General features: G+C 38.0%; 1 protein-coding gene across 11 annotated transcripts in view; it reads left to right on the top strand.

Annotated features, from left to right (window-relative positions):
- KCNIP4 (potassium voltage-gated channel interacting protein 4) overlaps positions 1 to 17,525 on the top strand; it is a 452,377-nt gene extending 434,852 nt beyond the window's left edge. For all 11 annotated transcript variants that reach the window (XM_074587704.1, XM_074587698.1, XM_074587705.1 and 8 more), the window contains 5 exons: positions 428 to 498; positions 8,049 to 8,156; positions 9,235 to 9,339; positions 9,672 to 9,734; positions 15,954 to 17,525. In XM_074587704.1, coding sequence (XP_074443805.1) covers positions 428 to 498; positions 8,049 to 8,156; positions 9,235 to 9,339; positions 9,672 to 9,734; positions 15,954 to 16,001 — 395 coding nt within the window. In that variant the 3' untranslated portion in view covers positions 16,002 to 17,525. The remainder of the gene's footprint in view (positions 1 to 427; positions 499 to 8,048; positions 8,157 to 9,234; positions 9,340 to 9,671; positions 9,735 to 15,953) is intronic.
- Positions 17,526 to 17,981: the final 456 nt, after the last annotated feature.

The following is a 17,981-nucleotide window of genomic DNA, read 5'->3' as shown; positions in this document are numbered from 1 at the left end:
CCTCATTTAAAGTGAACAAATGAATATATTTTTCTTCTTTAACATATGAGATAGATACCCTGTCACAGTCATTTAACTGATAAAGTAGCATTCCCATTAACACAGGTTGTTTCAGAGTACAATAACTTGGTATTCATTCAGATATCAGTGATTAGTAGAAATGGTAATAAAAATGAATAAAGATATTCTAGACTAGAAATTTAAATTTTGTGCTCCTAACAGTGTAGCTACCCACATACTTTCATTTATAATTTATCCCTCCTTCTCCCCTGCAAAAAAAGAAATTTAAAATTAATTGAAAATTTAGTCTTGCTATCAAATTTTGGTATCAAAATACATCTTGGTATCTTTTTTTTTTTTCATGGAATGAAATTAAATGAAATAAGATGTGCTTACTATGAACTATTTTTACTGTTTTAAATTGTAGATTCCACAACTTATGCACATTTTCTGTTTAATGCATTTGACACTGACCACAATGGATCTGTAAGTTTTGAGGTAAGTGGTGCCGTTACTTCTTTCTCTGCAAATGAATATTTTGCCATTCCTTGTAATTAATCCAGTTTGGTGGCTTTTATTATTTGGCTCACATTATGAAAAATTTAGCTTATGTGACTCAAGTTTCAAGTATTTCCAATGTATTAATGAAAGTCATTGTTATTATTTTCCAATTGTATATCCCAAAATGGTAACTCAGACTGTGTTGCTATGTAGTATTTTTAGAAATCTGTAAATTTAAAAGGTAACTCAATTTATATGCAAGTTACATTAAATAATCCATTTCTTTCTCCCTGCCTCTGCAAGGTGAGAAGGGCTCTGAACTACAACTAATGTTATGGGGATGACTCAGCCAAAACAGGATTGCTCACACTCTATTAGTTTTCAGAAGAAGGCTCTACAAAAAAAAAAAAAAAGGCTTTAACGCAAATGTATTTAAAAGCACAAGTGTCTGAAATTCATCCTCCTCCATTTAACTGCTCAAACGGTTTTCAAAATTCTGCCTTTCCCTGCTAAGGCTGATGCCATCACTTGCAGAGGCTGGTGTCATTGTGGTGAGTTGACCCTGGCTGGACACCTGGTGCCCACCAAAGCTGCTCTGTCACTCCCCTTCTCAGCTGGACGGGGGAGAGAAAATATAACAAAAGGCTCATGGGTCAAGATAAGGACATGAAGAAATCATTCATTACCGTCATGAGCTAAACAGACTCAACTTGGGGAAAAATTAATTTATTACCAATCAAATCAGAGGAGGATAATGAGAAATAAAAACTAAATCTTAAAACACCTTCCCCCCACCCCTCCCTTCTTCTCGAGCTCAACTTCGCTCACGAGTTTCTCTACCCACCCCCTGCAGCGCAGGGGGACGGGGAATGGGGGTTGTGGTCAGTTCACCACACGTTGTCTCTGCCACACTCCTCACAGTCTTCCCCTGCTCCAGTGTGGGGGTCCCTCCCACGGGAGGCAGTCCTCCCCGAACTTCTCCAATGTGAGTCCTTCCCACGGGCTGCAGTTATTCATGAACTGCTCCAGTATGGGTCCCTTCCATGGGCTGCAGTCCTTCAGGAACAGACTGCTCCAGCATGGGTCCCCCACAGGGTCACAAGTCCTGCCAGCAAACCTGCTCCTGTGTGGGCACCTCTCTCCATGGGTCCATAGGTCCTGACAGGAGCCTGCTCCAGCATGGGCTTCCCATGGGGTCGCAGTCCCCTTCAGGCACCCACCTGCTCCAGTCTGGGGTCCTCCATGGGCTGCAGGTGGATATCTGCTTCACCATGGACCTCCACGGGCTGCAGGGGGACAGCCTGCCTCGCCATGGTCTTCACCATGGGCTGCAGGGGAATCTCTGCTCCAGCACCAGGAGCACCTCCTTGTCGTCCTTCTTCACTGACCTTGGTGTCTGCAGAGTTGTTTCTCTCACATGTTTTCACTCCTCTCTTCCGGCTTCAGCTGCGCAGTTTTGTGGGTTGGTTTTTTTCCCCTTCTTAAATATGTTATCCCAGAGGTGCCACCACCATCACTGATGGGCTCGCTCTTGGCCAGCAGTGGGTCTCTCTTGGACCCGGCTGGCATTGGCTCCGTCAAACATGGGAGAGGCTTCTAGCAGCTTCTCACAGAAGTCACTCCTGTGGCCCCCCCCCCACCAAAACCTTGCCACACAAACCTAGACAATCGTCAGTGCAATAACGTGGTAAAAAGGGCAACTCACTGCAGTAGTTTAGATGAAAACAGGGTGTACAAAATACTGTGAAGGAGCCATTATTTTAAGCTATAGTATTAAAAAAAAAAAATATATCTCAGTTAATTTGCAAAAGGATATGTTTTCTTTGTCATGTTTTGCTTTGTTTTGTTTTGTTTATAACAGACAAATGGACAACTTGAGATTTGATTGTGATAAATACACCCACTTTAAATTTATTTAAATGTCCTATACATGTTTTTATTATTTACTTGAGTGAATGATGTTGGGGGGTCTGGCAGAGTGTTTTTTTGAAAGCATTTTCATTGCTTTATTATTGATGTAATATGGAAGGAGAAACCTCGCCAAGCAGGTGCACTGCAATTGGAAATCTATACCTCAGCTGGGACTATAACCAGATCATTTTGTGGGGGATTATTTACATCTATTTTAAAAACATGAACCCTGTCTACCTTTTTGCGAGCAGCTGAAATCAATGGGGTCCGTGTGAAACTAGAATTGGGAATGGAGGTTTTATTCACATCTTCTGTACCTAGGCTAATTCTGCAAGGAAACCTTCTGGTCAAATCAGCAACAGCAGAGGCAATGAAAGAAAATATTTTTAGCACCGCCATTTGAGAAGTATTTCTGCTGTTATCCTTAAGAACAATGAGAATTAAAGAAGGTTTTGTATCTTTCCTGGACAATTCATTGACATTTGTGTCTCAGACAGAAAGCATTAAGAAATGGAGTAGCTATGAAGCCCTTTTTAAGGGATTTGAATATCTCAAAGTGCAGGTCTCTGTATAAAAATAGGCTTTGGAATAAAATAAATCAGGAAAATAAAAGAAGAAGAGTTTTTTTCATTGCCTAAACAGAAATTTCCAGCTTACTTTTGTTCAATGTCAACTCAGACAGTGTGATCCAGACTTTGGTATTATTTACACTAATTGTGAATCCAGCATAACTCTACTGCTGTGAAAAGACTCTTCTCTTTGTCCCTGTACCATGTAGCAGCATACTTGCAAACTGTGTGATATCTGTCCTAAAAGCATCCTCCTTGTGTTAAAAATGTTTAGGGTTTTTTCTAATCATGAGAAAGTAGCCACAAAATGTGAGAGTAGATTTTTTGAAATGTGAAAAATACAATAATACAATTCTTTTCCTCCTCCTTTTTATCCTAGGTGCAACTGTGCTGTATTCTTTCTATACCAATCCATACTCTAGTTTTCTAATTTCCATTAGGAAAAAAAGAAAGCACAAAAGGTGGAGAAAAAGGACGTGATTTAAACATTTGGATAATAAATAATCATTCATCCCAATTTACTTTCTATATAAAAGTGTAGAAATAAATAAAATTTAATGTAATGACCTTTGATGAAAACACTCTTCGGCTTTCTTCTATGTAAAAAGGATAGAAAAATCTGAAATGGTACTGAAAGAATGTAGGTAAGAATGGTATTTTTTGTGTTGCACTCCCCTTTTTCTAATGAAGCAGTGGTGGCTGGAGTTGCGGGGCAGAAGAGAGAGAGAATTTGTTCTAGCTTTTGCTCTTTTTTCCTCAAATTTTCAACCATCAACAATGAAGTGTTAGGCTTTAGCACAACTTTAACACACACTTTCATTGGATGAGATTGCTTAGTGAGATTGCTATGTCTTTATAGAGTTTTGTCATCCCTAAATCTGTATACTCTCTGATGAGAGTCAGGCTCTCCAACTGAAGCATCTTAGGTAGCATAAAAACAAACTCGTGAAACTAGCTGCTTGAATCTATCTCTCCTTATCCCATGATTGTATCAATTTTGAGATTAACTTATTTCATTAGTTATGCCAACCAGTTTTGTTTTACCATGAGGGACAAACAGTGTTTCAGAAAACCTGGCGACCCAGCTATTGAAGGGCTCTTTTGGCATATTAATGAACTGAAGTTCTTTTTCCCATCAGACAGAGACAGATGTGAAAGCAAGGTTTCCACTTGCTGCATGAATATTGTAACTGAAACCAAAATGATGATCTGGGCCTCAAGGCTGTCAGCACAGTCAGGAAAATTGAGGCTAATTAAGTTCAGACATATAGTCAAAGGTAAAGCACATTGCACCCACATGCAAATGTTTAAATCAGTATCCTTAGTTTGTTGTAGATGCGGTCTTGATGAGAGGAAAGTCACCCACTAATCCCATTAATTGTCAACGCCTTAAAGTACAGAGCTGTGCCCAAATGCAATGGAGATGTTTAAAGACGTTTGTCATTTTTAGTCAAAACCAAACTTGTATTTGTTTCTCAAAAAAAATTAATAATTCTTAGCAAAGTTGTTGGTGATTTTCCGATTGCTTTATTCCTCAGTTGTTACCTGAGAATTCTGCATTAGGTGATAAGTTAACAAGCATGTTAACTCAGTTCTATAGCAGAGTCCAGACCTTAAGATCAAACACAACTTTGGTATTTCACTAATAACAGTGATAAACAGTCATTGTCTGCAAGGCAGTAATATCGGGTAGCAGTTTAATGAATGTATGCAAGTGTAATTCTCTGTTCAACACAAAAAGTCTTGTTCATGTCATGTAGGAAATGAGCTAATTTTTCTCAGGACAGTGGTGATCCTTCCCAAAACCTAAGGGCTAAATCCAAAAATGGATTTAGGTGCCTGCCTACCTACTTCTTCTGGCCTTGAACAAGACATAAGGGAACACGTCAGGTGGAATAATTTTAAGCTTTCCTGTGGATTTGAGACAGCACACTATTAAGCTTGTTAATTAATTTATTAATGAACTAGTTATCCCCAAAGATTTACTGAGGGATAAAGCAATCAGAAAGTCATCAACAACCTTGCTAAGAGATAATTAATCACTGCTGGGAAAAAAAATCAAATATGAGTTAATGATCACAACCAGAGTCTCTATACAGCTGTAGTGCAGAACTGAAATGTGAGCGAGCTGTGATACTGAGGGCACAGAATCTCCTAGAGAGGTTCAGTGATGCTCCATTTTGCAGCCCTTCAGTGAGACATCCCCCTTTTTTGCAGAATCAAAGTTAGACATAGGAGAGTCTGGCATTTAATGGAGTTTTTCACAGGTATTAGCACACTCAGCAAGAAGCTAGCAAGTTAGAAATAGGAAGCCGTGGAAAGCAGTAAAGGCAAGTACCACAGCACGGGCTTCTGTGCTTCTGACTTTGCTGTCACAGACTGAAGAGAGACCTGACCTAGAGCTGTGTCTGAGTCCAGACCTCCGCCTTTGTGACCCCAGATCAGACGCATCTCTCCTCACGAGGTGCTCAGCTGAGCAGGACTGTCCCCCTCAGTGGACAGTGTTTGCATCCTTAGGGGATGTAAGTGTCCAAGCGGTACTGCGAATCTTGCTTCAAAAATAAACAAGCTCTAAAAGTAGAATCCCTCTCCCCCTAGAAATCAGATGTCTAAACCAGGAAGGAAAACACATCTGGATACTCAAATACTGTAATGAGGACTTGGGCTTGTGCTCCATGCTAAATGGTGTGCCCAATTCGTGCGTCACTGAGTTGTTAGTAGCAAGCATATAGACGTTCTCTGAGCTTAGCTGCTACCCTACGCACTGTTGCTTTACTATGGCATTCTGCACTGGATTTCTAGTTTAACAGCTAGCATAGCTGTACTGCTACTATCACACACATCGCCGTCCACCATATACACCCTTTTTCTCTTCGAGGATCTAGCTCAAAATACCCTGTGGATTTAGCCTATGTCCATTGAATTGGATTTTCCGTTTCTCTATGATTTTATTGCTGTATTCTTCAATTGTACAAAAGTAAGTGTGTAGAAAAGATATCTCGTTCTAACTGCTTCTTATCCAGCTCATCACAACTTTCTTTTATGACAAGTTCTTTCTGTTGTTCCTGAGATGGACTCCTGCACAAAACTTAAGACAAAGACAATGCACCTGAACTACGAGTGATTACCAAACATGTTGATGCAATACAGAGGAGATGACCTGCTTTTGCAAAGTTTAGAGCACACATCTGGAAGGTTTTGAGTTGTCTCAGCTTTTATAAGGACATTGAGTTCTATGCAAACCAGCATAAAGTCAAGGGGTTTTGTTGATGTGTAGTTTTTAGCACCGATGATAGAAGGGCAGCCTTGCAAACGGGGATATAAATGATGCCAGTAAGCCAGCTAACATCCAGATAATGCATCAGAGAAAGGAAGAAAGAGAAATAATCAGGACAAGAAAAAAATATATGGTTTAGCTAGAAAAAAATGCAAAAATATTGGTAATGCGAAATTAAAAATAAATCCAGAGTGCTGAAATATAATTCTCTAAGAAAATAAAGTTATTGGAGACCTTTGCAAAGGACTTCAGGAAAGGTTGCATCAAGAATGTAAAACAGTGGAGAAAAGATGTGAAGAAATGGTACTGAATTAAAAAGGTTAATTGCTAATGCTGTAATGTGATCAAATCTGTCCTGAATTTCTTGAACATTTTAATACTTAATAGTACATTGTTAAAGAGCTGTTTGGAGATTTAACCCTGTGACCCTCAATTAGTCACTGAGATGTAGACAAGACAAGTTGAGCAAAACTCTTTCGAGATTCATGTAACCATTTACCCCAAAGGGCACATATACCAGCAAGACAGAAATTTATGACAGACTAAGAAAACCCAGAGCATACCACTTGAATTGTTAAAAAGTCTGAAGCTGTCAAAAGAGCTAGGACTACCAGACCATCTGAGGCCGTGATGTCTGTGTATGCTTCAATGTACTTACTTGACTGTGTGGTACCTCAGACCTTTATGTCTAACCTCAGTGCAGTCTTTTCCATCGTTCCTGTTTTAAGGAAACGTATAAACTTTGCTGGTGCTGATAAGAAATTTTTCAGCTTTTATAGTGTGTGCTTTCATGTTACTCTAAGACTTCCTGTATGTCTTTGCCAATGATGGAGAAATGCAAATTTAAATATAAACTCTTGCCATATTCTGCTAAACCTATTAAGGCAAGAATTTCATAGATTTATGGACTTACAAGCTTATCAAATAGAAAAAGCTGGAGGAGACAGTTAGGAAAAAAAAAAGCCATTGTTTAAAAAAAAAAGTTGACATGCTAAGAAATACAGAAGACAGGTGATGTCCAGTCAATATTTTCTCCAATCTGGAAGATGCTCACTAAGTGTAAATGAGGTTTGTGCTGTCAAAAGAGTATTAATTATGAAACAAAAATCTATAACCAAATACTATATGCAAATAATCTCAAAAGTCTTCTCATTTATTTCTGTGGAATAGCTTTACAGCAATAGAGCACTGGCAGGTCACAGCACCATCAAGGTGGCACAGGGACACATAATAAATATTATTCCTATGATATTTCTAATAAAAGGTTTAAGTATTGAGGTGTACTGTAGCGCACACGAACTTTCAAATGTTTACTGCATGGATTGATCTAAGAGGTCTGGGAACCACATATTCCACTTCCAACAACATATAGATTTAACAAGAATTTAATGTTCCTTAGTAGATAGTTCTCTCAAAATTGGTCTCCTGTGCTTAGATTAGTCTAACTTCCACTTAAGCTTTTTTTGGGCCATTAAACCATGGGGATTGCTTTTCCCTGGTATTAAGTTCAACAGCAACTGCTTATGTGAGGTTTATTTTATAGAAAATTACTGGGTTTATTTTATAGAAAATCACTCAATTTACTTATTAATTATGTGTAGCATACAGTACCTAGATTTTTAATTATTTAAATAACCAGCAATCCTTAACACTTGCTATGAAGCAAAAGAAATAGAAACATGCCATCTTTCAAAACTTCCGCACTTCAGACGAATGCATTGTTCTGTATTTTTGAATGTTTGTGAAAAACTGCTTAATTCCAAACTGACCAAGACCTTTTGTCTATTTAGGATTTTGTTATGGGTCTCTCAATTTTACTCCGAGGGACAGTACAGGAGAAACTGAACTGGGCTTTCAATTTGTATGATATAAATAAGGATGGATATATAACTAAGGAGGTAAGGTCTACTTTTTACACTAATCACTGGAACTAAAGGTTGTGTATGTAAGTCCTGCTTTCGAAGAATAGCTTCATTCTTAAATACACATGTTAAAAAGTAAACATATATTATGAAACTATACATGCTAAAAAATAAAGTCATTTTCTCATTTATATATAAAAATTGAAAAGGGAAAATCATCACAGAAATTGTAAACATTTGGCTTCAACTTATGCCTGTGTATTGGCACATATGGTCACTAGAACAAAGTAGTTCAGTAGGACATTTGGCCAAAAATGAATTGAGTGAGCGCGTGACAATTGTTACCCGTTTTCTAAATCTACTTGTAAAACTTTTTACTTGAAACAGAATTTATATAAAAAGATTCCTACATCTTTCATTCTGCAAGGATTTAAAAACACACTTAAATTACAGTGGGACCAAATGAGTGCCTTCATAAAAATAAACTTTTTTTCAAAATTGGGTCTTTATATAAATATGTATTACATTTATAATTTTACACTTTTAGAAATACACCGTGATTATTTTAAAAAGGTAATCTATAGAATAATTTCTCAGCATACTGGCAGATGCTTCTTTTATAATGATTTTTATAGTTTTCACAAGGCACTCTATTAACAAAATTCAAAGCTTTTGATATAAAAGAAGCCTTTGCATACGTGCAGCTGTGTGCATGGGTGTTTCTACTTTCTTTAGGGAAAACTCAGTTGTAAGAAGCTGATGTGTTTTGACCATTCACTTGCTGTTACGGAACAACTTTTCCTGTTCAGTTTTATTCCCAAGACCTCAGGAGATTCTCCCTACAATCCTTGAACTTGCACATATTCTACATCATTTAAATCAAAATCATACATCTGCGTCCATTTAACAAGTTTATCTATGAAAGCTGAACTAACATGCTAGAATTGCTAGGAACATAGTAGTTCCTTCTTGAAGCTGTTTGGTCACAAAATAACAGGCACAATCTCAAAATTTGATTCTAAAAGGTAAATCCTAAAAATGATTTATGTGTTCAAAGTCAAAGCAGTGTTTATAATGCACCTCATATTACACAGACATATTTTTTTCTCCTCAGGAAATGCTTGATATCATGAAAGCAATATATGACATGATGGGGAAATGCACCTATCCTGTTCTCAAGGAGGATGCACCTAGACAACATGTGGAAACATTTTTCCAGGTGGGTCGGGTAACACAGGGAGCCAAAAAGACTGCTCTGGTAGCAGGTATGGAAAGATTTTCATCGTTGTAACAGTTTTGCGTATCCTACCAATTTTGCAATCCTTTTTCTTTTTTGTGGTTCTGTCCCAGGTTTCTCAGATTTACTCATTACACCTTGCTTTTTTAACAATGAACTCCTTAAGCTTATTCTAGATACCACTTACTACATCTTTACAGCATTTTGGCCTGGTTGTTCCCAGGCTGACACATAACTGAAATGAATAATAAAAAGGACCCGTTTTACACAGGATTTCAGGAGGATAAACATACATTCTTATTCTTTCTGAACAGAAAATGGACAAAAACAAAGATGGAGTAGTTACCATAGACGAATTCATTGAGAGCTGCCAGAAAGTAAGTACCCGGTGATAAGTACTGAACCTGTATCTATTGGCTAATGCCATCCTACTGCTGCACAGATTTCTGGAGTGACAGTGATGGTAATGCTAATACCAGGGACGGTATTTCCCCAAAGTAGAGCATGTATGTACACCATTACACAAAAACACTAGACAATGTACATACATTTGTCACCTGAATCTGTAGAAGAGATGTTATCTACAAGCTGTTGTTGCTTATTGGACAACTCTGTCCGCATCCCCTCTCTCTTTAACAGTGTTTTGTTTTTACTTGACAGCAAACATTTCTTCACATTCAGCTACGTATTTATTGCTGTCTTCTGCCCATGCTGGGGAACGCATCCTTGTTACAATTGGCATATAGTCACAGCAATAATAATAATATTGCTTGAAAATTTATCATCTGTGGGAGTGTTTCTCAAACAGCAAGTCATGACCTGCTGGAGGCCTTAAAAAGGGGGAACGCAAGGAGCTTGTAAAGTGTTGGATGGCAGGAGTTAACAGCAGGCAGGTTTTCTCAAGGCAAGGGAGCGAGAATTGATTGTGATTATCAGTTGCAAGTGTTTACACAAGCCAGGTGGCTGTTAATTTCCTTCAATGGCTGAAAGCAGCTCATTGCCTCTTGAGCCAGGAATGGTAACAAACTTCTGCAGCAGGAATTGCAGCCTGTTTTCACTCCTCTGCTCTTCAGACACCGGCTTGCTCTGACCAGGAGACGACGTGAGGAAAGATAAGTTGTATTTTCAGAAATTTAAGGAACTGCTGTTAATTTGTCAGTTAAAAAAACCCAGGAAAAAGAAACATGTTATAGTATAAAATAAGGATGACAAGCCTCTGGCGTGATAAGAGGTTGTTATGTCCTGTAAAGTGTCACATTAGACTTAGTGATAAGATAGACTTGATTACGCTATGCAAAATGATATGGCGAATAAAACTAATGCTGTTTGTTACAGTGAGAAATATATGGAATAGTGGCATTCTGTTGGTACCTCAGCTTTGTCCAAGCTGACTCCGATTAATACGCAGCTGATACAGACCAGCAATATAGCTGTGTGTGTTCCTTATCTCCTATAGCAAGAAGAGCGTAGTAGAGAAGAGACAGAAGAGAACAAGACTAGCAAGATAAATGCAGTTAGTAAGTGACAGATTTATAACCGTTCGGAATAGGGAAAGCTGAACAGGAAATAGCAAAGATGCTGTAGAACTGCTAAATTTTTATATGTATTTGTACTTATTCTTTGGGATAGCTCTCATGAGTGCAGCTATCTAGTAAGTGATTCTCTGATTGATTTTAATCCACTGATTTCGGGGGCTGAAAGAAAGACAACAGCTCTTCTAAATGTGGCTGTTCTGGATATCCTTAGCAATGGCTATTGGGTAGCGTCTTATCTGTCAGCAGTGCTCTACTGCATTGACCGTGATTCTGGCTTGTCAGTCTTGTTCAATAGGAATGAAAGGCATTTTGCTCTGCTAAAGCTGAGTGATCCTCAGAAACAGAGATGAGATTTACTTCCTGGCTGAGGCCTGCAGAGTTCTGGAAATTAAATGAAAGATTAATCTGGATATGACAGCCTTTATGGTGATGGGCTGAGTGATTAATTTACAAAGAAAATTAGTACCTTCAGTAACGAATTGCCTGCTCTCCTTTTCCAATGTGATTCACCGTTTCTCAATTCTGTTAAAAAATTTCTTATTTAGCTCTTCTGGTATTTAGAATACATGTGAGAGACAAGCTGTCTAAACGACTACATGACAGAGACACCATTCTCATCTTGCCATTTACCTCACCTTCACTTGCTTTTAACTTCAAAGGTGGCAATGTTTTTTGATACAAAAAGTATCTTGCTGCCTAATCTTTTTGTTTCTCTACCTACTAAGACCTCTTCTTCTATTAAGGCCTGTGAGCTGCAAAGTGTGTAATTTATGTTTATATCAAGATTGGGTTTCAGAAATGAGATTTGGGGTTAGGATTCCATCCAAGTCCTTCAAGAAAATTGATTCAGGAGTTAACGTAGCTTCAGCCTTTTCAGGATTACGTTTTTCACAAAGAACAGTAGTGGCTGCTTCCTTTTAAGACACGGCTGTAGGGAAAACCTTTTTTTTTTTTTTTTCATATCCTAATGGGTACGAGACTGATCTAAAAAGGTACGGTTCAGGTTCCTTTCTTTCCTCAGTATGCAATGAGTCGCGTCTCTCCAGGAGCAAGGAGTCTCATCTTTCATGAGCATTTAACAATGACAAAAGCAAAATGAAATGATCTTGTGATCCTTCCTGTAGTAAATCTGCCTGTGTTTTAGACCTGCTATGCAATATTTTTATGTTTTCTATATGTTCTTGTGTTACTGAAAAACAGTGGTTATCGTTACTGCCCTTCATTCAGTATTTCTTTTCCAAGCTGTAGAGTACTCATTTATTCAGTTTTTCCTCCTAGGGAAACCAATCCACACCTTTAATCATCCTTGTCCTTCTCTCTAGACCACTGCTAGTTTTACTGTTAACTTTGGTTTACCAGGATCAGGACATTCAGGACAGGGGCACAGCACACCTGCTGCTCCCTAGTCTTGGTGGCTCCCTAGTCTCACCTAGCTATGGCGGCTTCCTCCTCTACAAACGCTCCTTTGGCATTAAGACTTGTATCAGAGCACGTCTGCTCAAAACCTTCCCTGACAGTTTGCATTACAAATGACTGACCTTGGAATGGGAAGGCCCATTCATGAATATGGCAGCCAGCATCTGCTGCGCCTGAAAAGATGCTAAAGGATGGACGGAGGACATGTTTGCCAGCCCCTAGGTTCCAGCTCAAGCTGTGAGATTAGAGTCAAAACAGTGCCAAGAGACAAGCGCTCTACAAAACTCTGAAGCTCACATCCCCTCCAATCTGCATCTTAAAATGGACTAGAAGCCTGTTCTGCCAGGGAAAGGCTGCAGGAGCTTTTTCTCTGAATGATCTTTCAAGCAAGAGTTGCCAGGCTCTGAGAACTTGGCATCCCTTTTACTGGTGTTTCATCATAACGTAGGAAAGATTCCTGGGAAAGGTTCCTGAGATTTTTTTGTAGCATCAAGAGCCTCTGGTATCTTCTTAAACACTCATTATACACTTGTGTCCCTTTTTTAAAATTGCCTCCTTGCGCTGCGTACTGGTTTGGCACACTGTACACTGTACAGCCTGAGGTACCAGCCCTGCAACGGCGCATATAACAAAGTCAGCTGACCTTGGCTGTTATAGCAGTAAGTATAAGCAGGAGCCTCTCTGCGTACCATTCCTTGGTATTCACTATAAACATCAGACATTATCACTCTGGAAGCAGACACTGTCTGAAGAATATGCCATTAATGTCAGAAAGTGCAGTTAGTTAGAAGAGAGTTAACTGAAAAGTAAAACTACTGAAAAGAAAAATGGCTCTGTTCTACCTCAAACCAGGATGTTCAGGAAGTTCAAGACTCTAAATTCACAGTCCCAATGCAAAGAATGGCCTGTCCGTTCACCAAGTCTTAATCAGTTATGTCAGGTATTGCAGAGCGTTCACGCTTTGAGCGTGGTCTTCTCTGGTCACTAGGTATAAGGACCTATCTTTGCCCATGATTAAGTGAGGACAGCAAAGGTGCTTCTCCTCATCCTCCCTCTATCTTGGACAGGGAATGTCTATGACCTGATTCCCCTGCCCTCCCTACCCCACATACCCATATGCTTGAATGCCACTTTGCAATCCAGGCTCCAGGAGTCCCCCTGCTCCCACAGGAGAAAGGGGCTGTCCTGCCCTAGCTATGCTGGACTGAGTCCCAGAAAGCGGCTGCTGTCTGTCCTGCTTTGTGTAAGTTACCAAATAGCAGAGATAGGTCTTGGGAAGCAGTAGTGTGGCCAACTCAAGGATGAGGTGCCACCCAGCTCCACATGTGCCTCCTCTCACTGCTCAGCACTGATGGGAAATGGTCTGACTCAGGCATTGCTTCGTATCTACAGCAGCACCATGAAGAACAGACACGAAGGTCTAAGGCATACGTGGTGCATAGGTGAATGTCAGGGTGAATGACTTAAAGCTCCTGATTTTGGGATAGATATTTCCTGCAGGAGTAAGCCATTCCATACACAATGCTGCTGGGTCTGGGCTAGCCTGATAACAAAGTAGCTGTCTCAAACTTCAGTAGGAAAAAAACCCTCAAAGTTGGCTTGAAGTTAGGTTAGATCTGGCAAAGCTCATTCATCCATGTTTTGTGCTTCATATGGACAGTGCTTCTATGCACTAACATCTCCTAATGTCTTGAGTTAGGAATCATTAAAGAAATCTGTTATGAAAAACTGCTTAGAAAAAATGTACTGAAAAAAGAGACAAATGAGAAAGGTACGCTTGCCAAAGAATTCTAATGCAAGCATCTGCATTTCTTATTTTTTTTAAGATTGGAAAAAAAAGAAGCTACTAACAGTCACCATGTTCCAAATATTATGACAAGGCTGTATTTTCTTGTGAAGACTCTTCCCGCTTGACTGACTAAGGGAGTGGCATTGGAAGTCTCGTGTATAGAAACAGCAAACTTCAGAAATACGGAACTGATTTTAGAAAACTACTGGTTTCATTAGTGATGATACATAGAGAATTGGTAGGAAGCGTCAAAACGCTTTTTCTGAATTAAGAACATGTTGTTTACTTTGCACATTTGCTAAGCTTAGGTGCCAATGTATATACAAATACATTTGTAAATAATTAAATGACAAGTGATTCTCGTTAAACCAAATTTTAACCATACATTAGTGTCAGTGATCCTCAATGGTATATTGATGTTTCAAAACAACACAGTGGAAAAAACTTAGTTTATTTTAATTTCCAGTAATTTAATATAGTAAATTTCCTATACAAACTTTTTAAGCATTAATCTATAGAACATTTTTTTTGAAATTATCTATCATTGCTTTCACAAGTTAGTTTATCAGCACAAAATAGCGTGTAGATCACTTCTTACCACACCATCACTTGAGATGACATACGGAATCAAAGATGAAAACCCCACTGTGCACGTTTCATAACTTCAATTAAGAAAATTACTCAGACTTGTCACTTTTACAAAGCACATCACCCACTAGACTGAACACTGAATAATTTAACTGGAAATTGATACCGAACGTGTGTTATTGGAACATTAATGTACAGAAGGCCTACATACCTATCATCAGTAGTGGGGAATACTAGGAGATAACCTTTCGAAGAGGTGGGGGCTTTATGCCTCTTTCATGAGACTTCCTAAAATATTATATCAAATTCAGTCTTTTTATTCACTAGAATTAAAGGTGGCTAGATTTTCTCTCAACAAAGTACTAACTGGTGTGCATTCGGACTGAAAAAGAGGATCCTCACAGTGGAAACCAGCGAATGCTAAATGAGCATGTGATATACTCTTGTATTGTGTATATAGTGAATTGTGCAATCAACTGTTGATCCAGAAGTGCCATCAAATATAGGCGACTAAAAGTAAACTTTCTTCTATACGCTGAAAGGTAAATGTTACCAAAACCCCCTATTTTTTTCCTGACTGCTGTGCTGAGAGTTATGTACTGATAACAACTGGAGTACAGAGTGATGCAAGCATTATGCAGAACTTAGAAGTCGAAGCTTTTGTTACCTACCTAACGCAACGCCATCAGAAAGCAGAAGTAGCATTGGAAAGCAGTCAACAGCTTTCACTGTGAACACCAAAAATCTGAGCTGCAGAGTCAGCGTGTTGCAGTGATATTTACAGAATTGACTGATTCTTCAATTCATACAAAGATGCACATTTAAATCTATTTTAGAGTCATCCCTAGCTACGCAACAGGATGCCATAGAATTGCAAAAAGGCTCCTGTGTAGGATACACGACAAGCAATTTTAGGTACGGATTCATACTTCATATACAACAGTTAGTCCTTGAGTATTTATTGTCTATATGTCTTTTGTTATACTGAATATAAACTTATAACCTCTGAAATACTGCAGACAATTTTCTTAACATGCTATTGCATCCTTGAGGAAATAGTTTTGATTTAATTAATACACACAAAAATCTATTTAAGCATAGATCTGTTAACAGCCTTTTTCTGCTCGCAATTTTTCCTAACAAGCTGAAAAATAACATTGTCATTAACTAAAATACAGTCAGTTCTACCCAATTTCTCTATAGATATTTGCCAACTACATTTGTAATGGTGTATGATTTTTGATTTTTTTTTGTTGTCTTTCTTACAGGATGAGAATATAATGCGATCCATGCAGCTCTTTGAAAATGTAATTTAATGAAGACATTAGATCTACAACTAATGGACAAAACATGAGCTATTCTGCAACGTTATCTAAAAGATGGATTTCCCACTTTATCATAAATAAAATTACTCAGCTTTACACTGAGACATGTATTATGCAAATAAATTTTTTTATCATAAACTTTTCCCCCAAAAAACTTTCTGAATTATACAATTTAGCACTTGAACAGTGGCTACTTAGTTAACAAGAATGTTCTGTAAAGTCAGGTTTTTGCTTCAAACCCAAACAAAATAAGACCTGACAGTATGCAGCTTTATTATCATTCCAACCCCTAGATAAAATAGATACTATCACACAGAGATTAAATAAATACTCTTAGTTTTGCTACTCGTTTATACTGGATTAAGCTCCAGGTGTTTGAGTGTATTTCTTAAATCTTAGCTTCTAATTTATGCAGAGGCATTACCACATATTTTCTTTTCACATTTGTATGGTGTAGATCTCATTTTTTGAATAATACTTTGAGTTAAAGTGCTATAATCAATGTGCAATGCACATCTTGCTCCAATTGCCTTCCACCTTTGACTTGCTTTTCTCTTAAAAAAAAAAAAAAAAACAAACCCAAACCTAAGAAAATAGTTAACTTGAGAGGAAGAACTGTTACAGAACAAGAAAAGAAATTGCTTATAGGTAGATTTACTCCTGAACAAATACGAGTAAGCTTCTATCAATCACACTTACCTAGTAAATCTGCATTTAATTTATCATGACATGAATATTAAGAGTCCTGCGCATTGTATTTCTAATTCTTCTTGGATGTGTCCGCAAAGTTCTTTGCTTAAAATTAAGGATCTTCTGCCTCCTAATTTCTCATGAAGAAACCTTAACCGGCTCCTAACACTGTTTTCATGAGTACATATCTTTCTGCCTTTAATGAAGAAAAAGGCATGAACAACTTCTGAAACTTCAGTGCTCAGAATGAATATCACTATGTAGTAAGATCTACTACTAATAACTGCTAGACAGGTTAACATCTGTTTCAGCTTTTTGTAATATCTTTAATTAGGAGACAGAAACAGGAAAAAATTGGAAAAATATTATCTATGTGTGATAACTGCATTATATTTTTTAGGATCGTTTCTTCATTAAGATTGGAGCTACCTTAATGCTGAACCTAGAAAGATTTTTTTCTAAAAAAGTATGTACTTAAAATAGAATACTGCCCCCCCGTACATGTAATTTTTAAGATACATTGTCCACAGTTTATGCCAATACTTCAAAATAGGTGAAATGCTATCAGAGACAGGCCAATCTTGTGACATTGCTGCAGAAGGGGGATTAATGAAGTAGAAAGAATGTTGCAAGCATTCTTTTGCAAAAATAAATCAGGTATCTATTCTGGTGTAGAGATGGGTTGTTAGAGGCATGTTGAAGGCTGCTCTGCTATCACCAGTGTAGGATAAGAGTAGTACAATACATGTACACCTGAAATCTGCTGTAGTGTGTTTGTGTAAACCAAATGTGCACATTTTGTAAAAAAATAATAAAGTAAACGTGAAGAAAAACAAGCAGCACGATCGATTTTTTTGAGTTGTTAAACAAATACTTGTATTTCTTCAAATTATACTTTTTTGTAAAAAAAAAAATTGCCTTTTTTTTTTTGAAAAAGTTTAAATATGTATATATTGACTTAGCACAGTTCTGATCTCAACAGAAATCTTAGCACAGTCCTGAAGTAAATTTAATTTAGCCAAGCAGTGGCAGTTTTACAAAAATTCTGAAATTGCTTTCACCTGACAGACTTTTCTAATACCCAATGCAACAGCATCATCTGATGACAAAAAGCACCCCCCCACCCTTCCAAGAACTTTAAATTCCAGAATTGAATTTTCCTCAGGGGAAAAAGTTCTATGGCAAATTTTGTTACTTCAGTCAGCTCTCCCTTACGGAGTAACTCATACACCTGTAACAACATGAACCCTGAACAGTATTTATTGCAAGACCTGTTTGTTA

This window comes from Larus michahellis, chromosome 5, assembly GCF_964199755.1.
Source record: "Larus michahellis chromosome 5, bLarMic1.1, whole genome shotgun sequence".
In the NCBI taxonomy this organism is placed as follows: domain Eukaryota; kingdom Metazoa; phylum Chordata; class Aves; order Charadriiformes; family Laridae; genus Larus; species Larus michahellis.
This window is presented reverse-complemented; position numbering and strand designations above follow the sequence as displayed.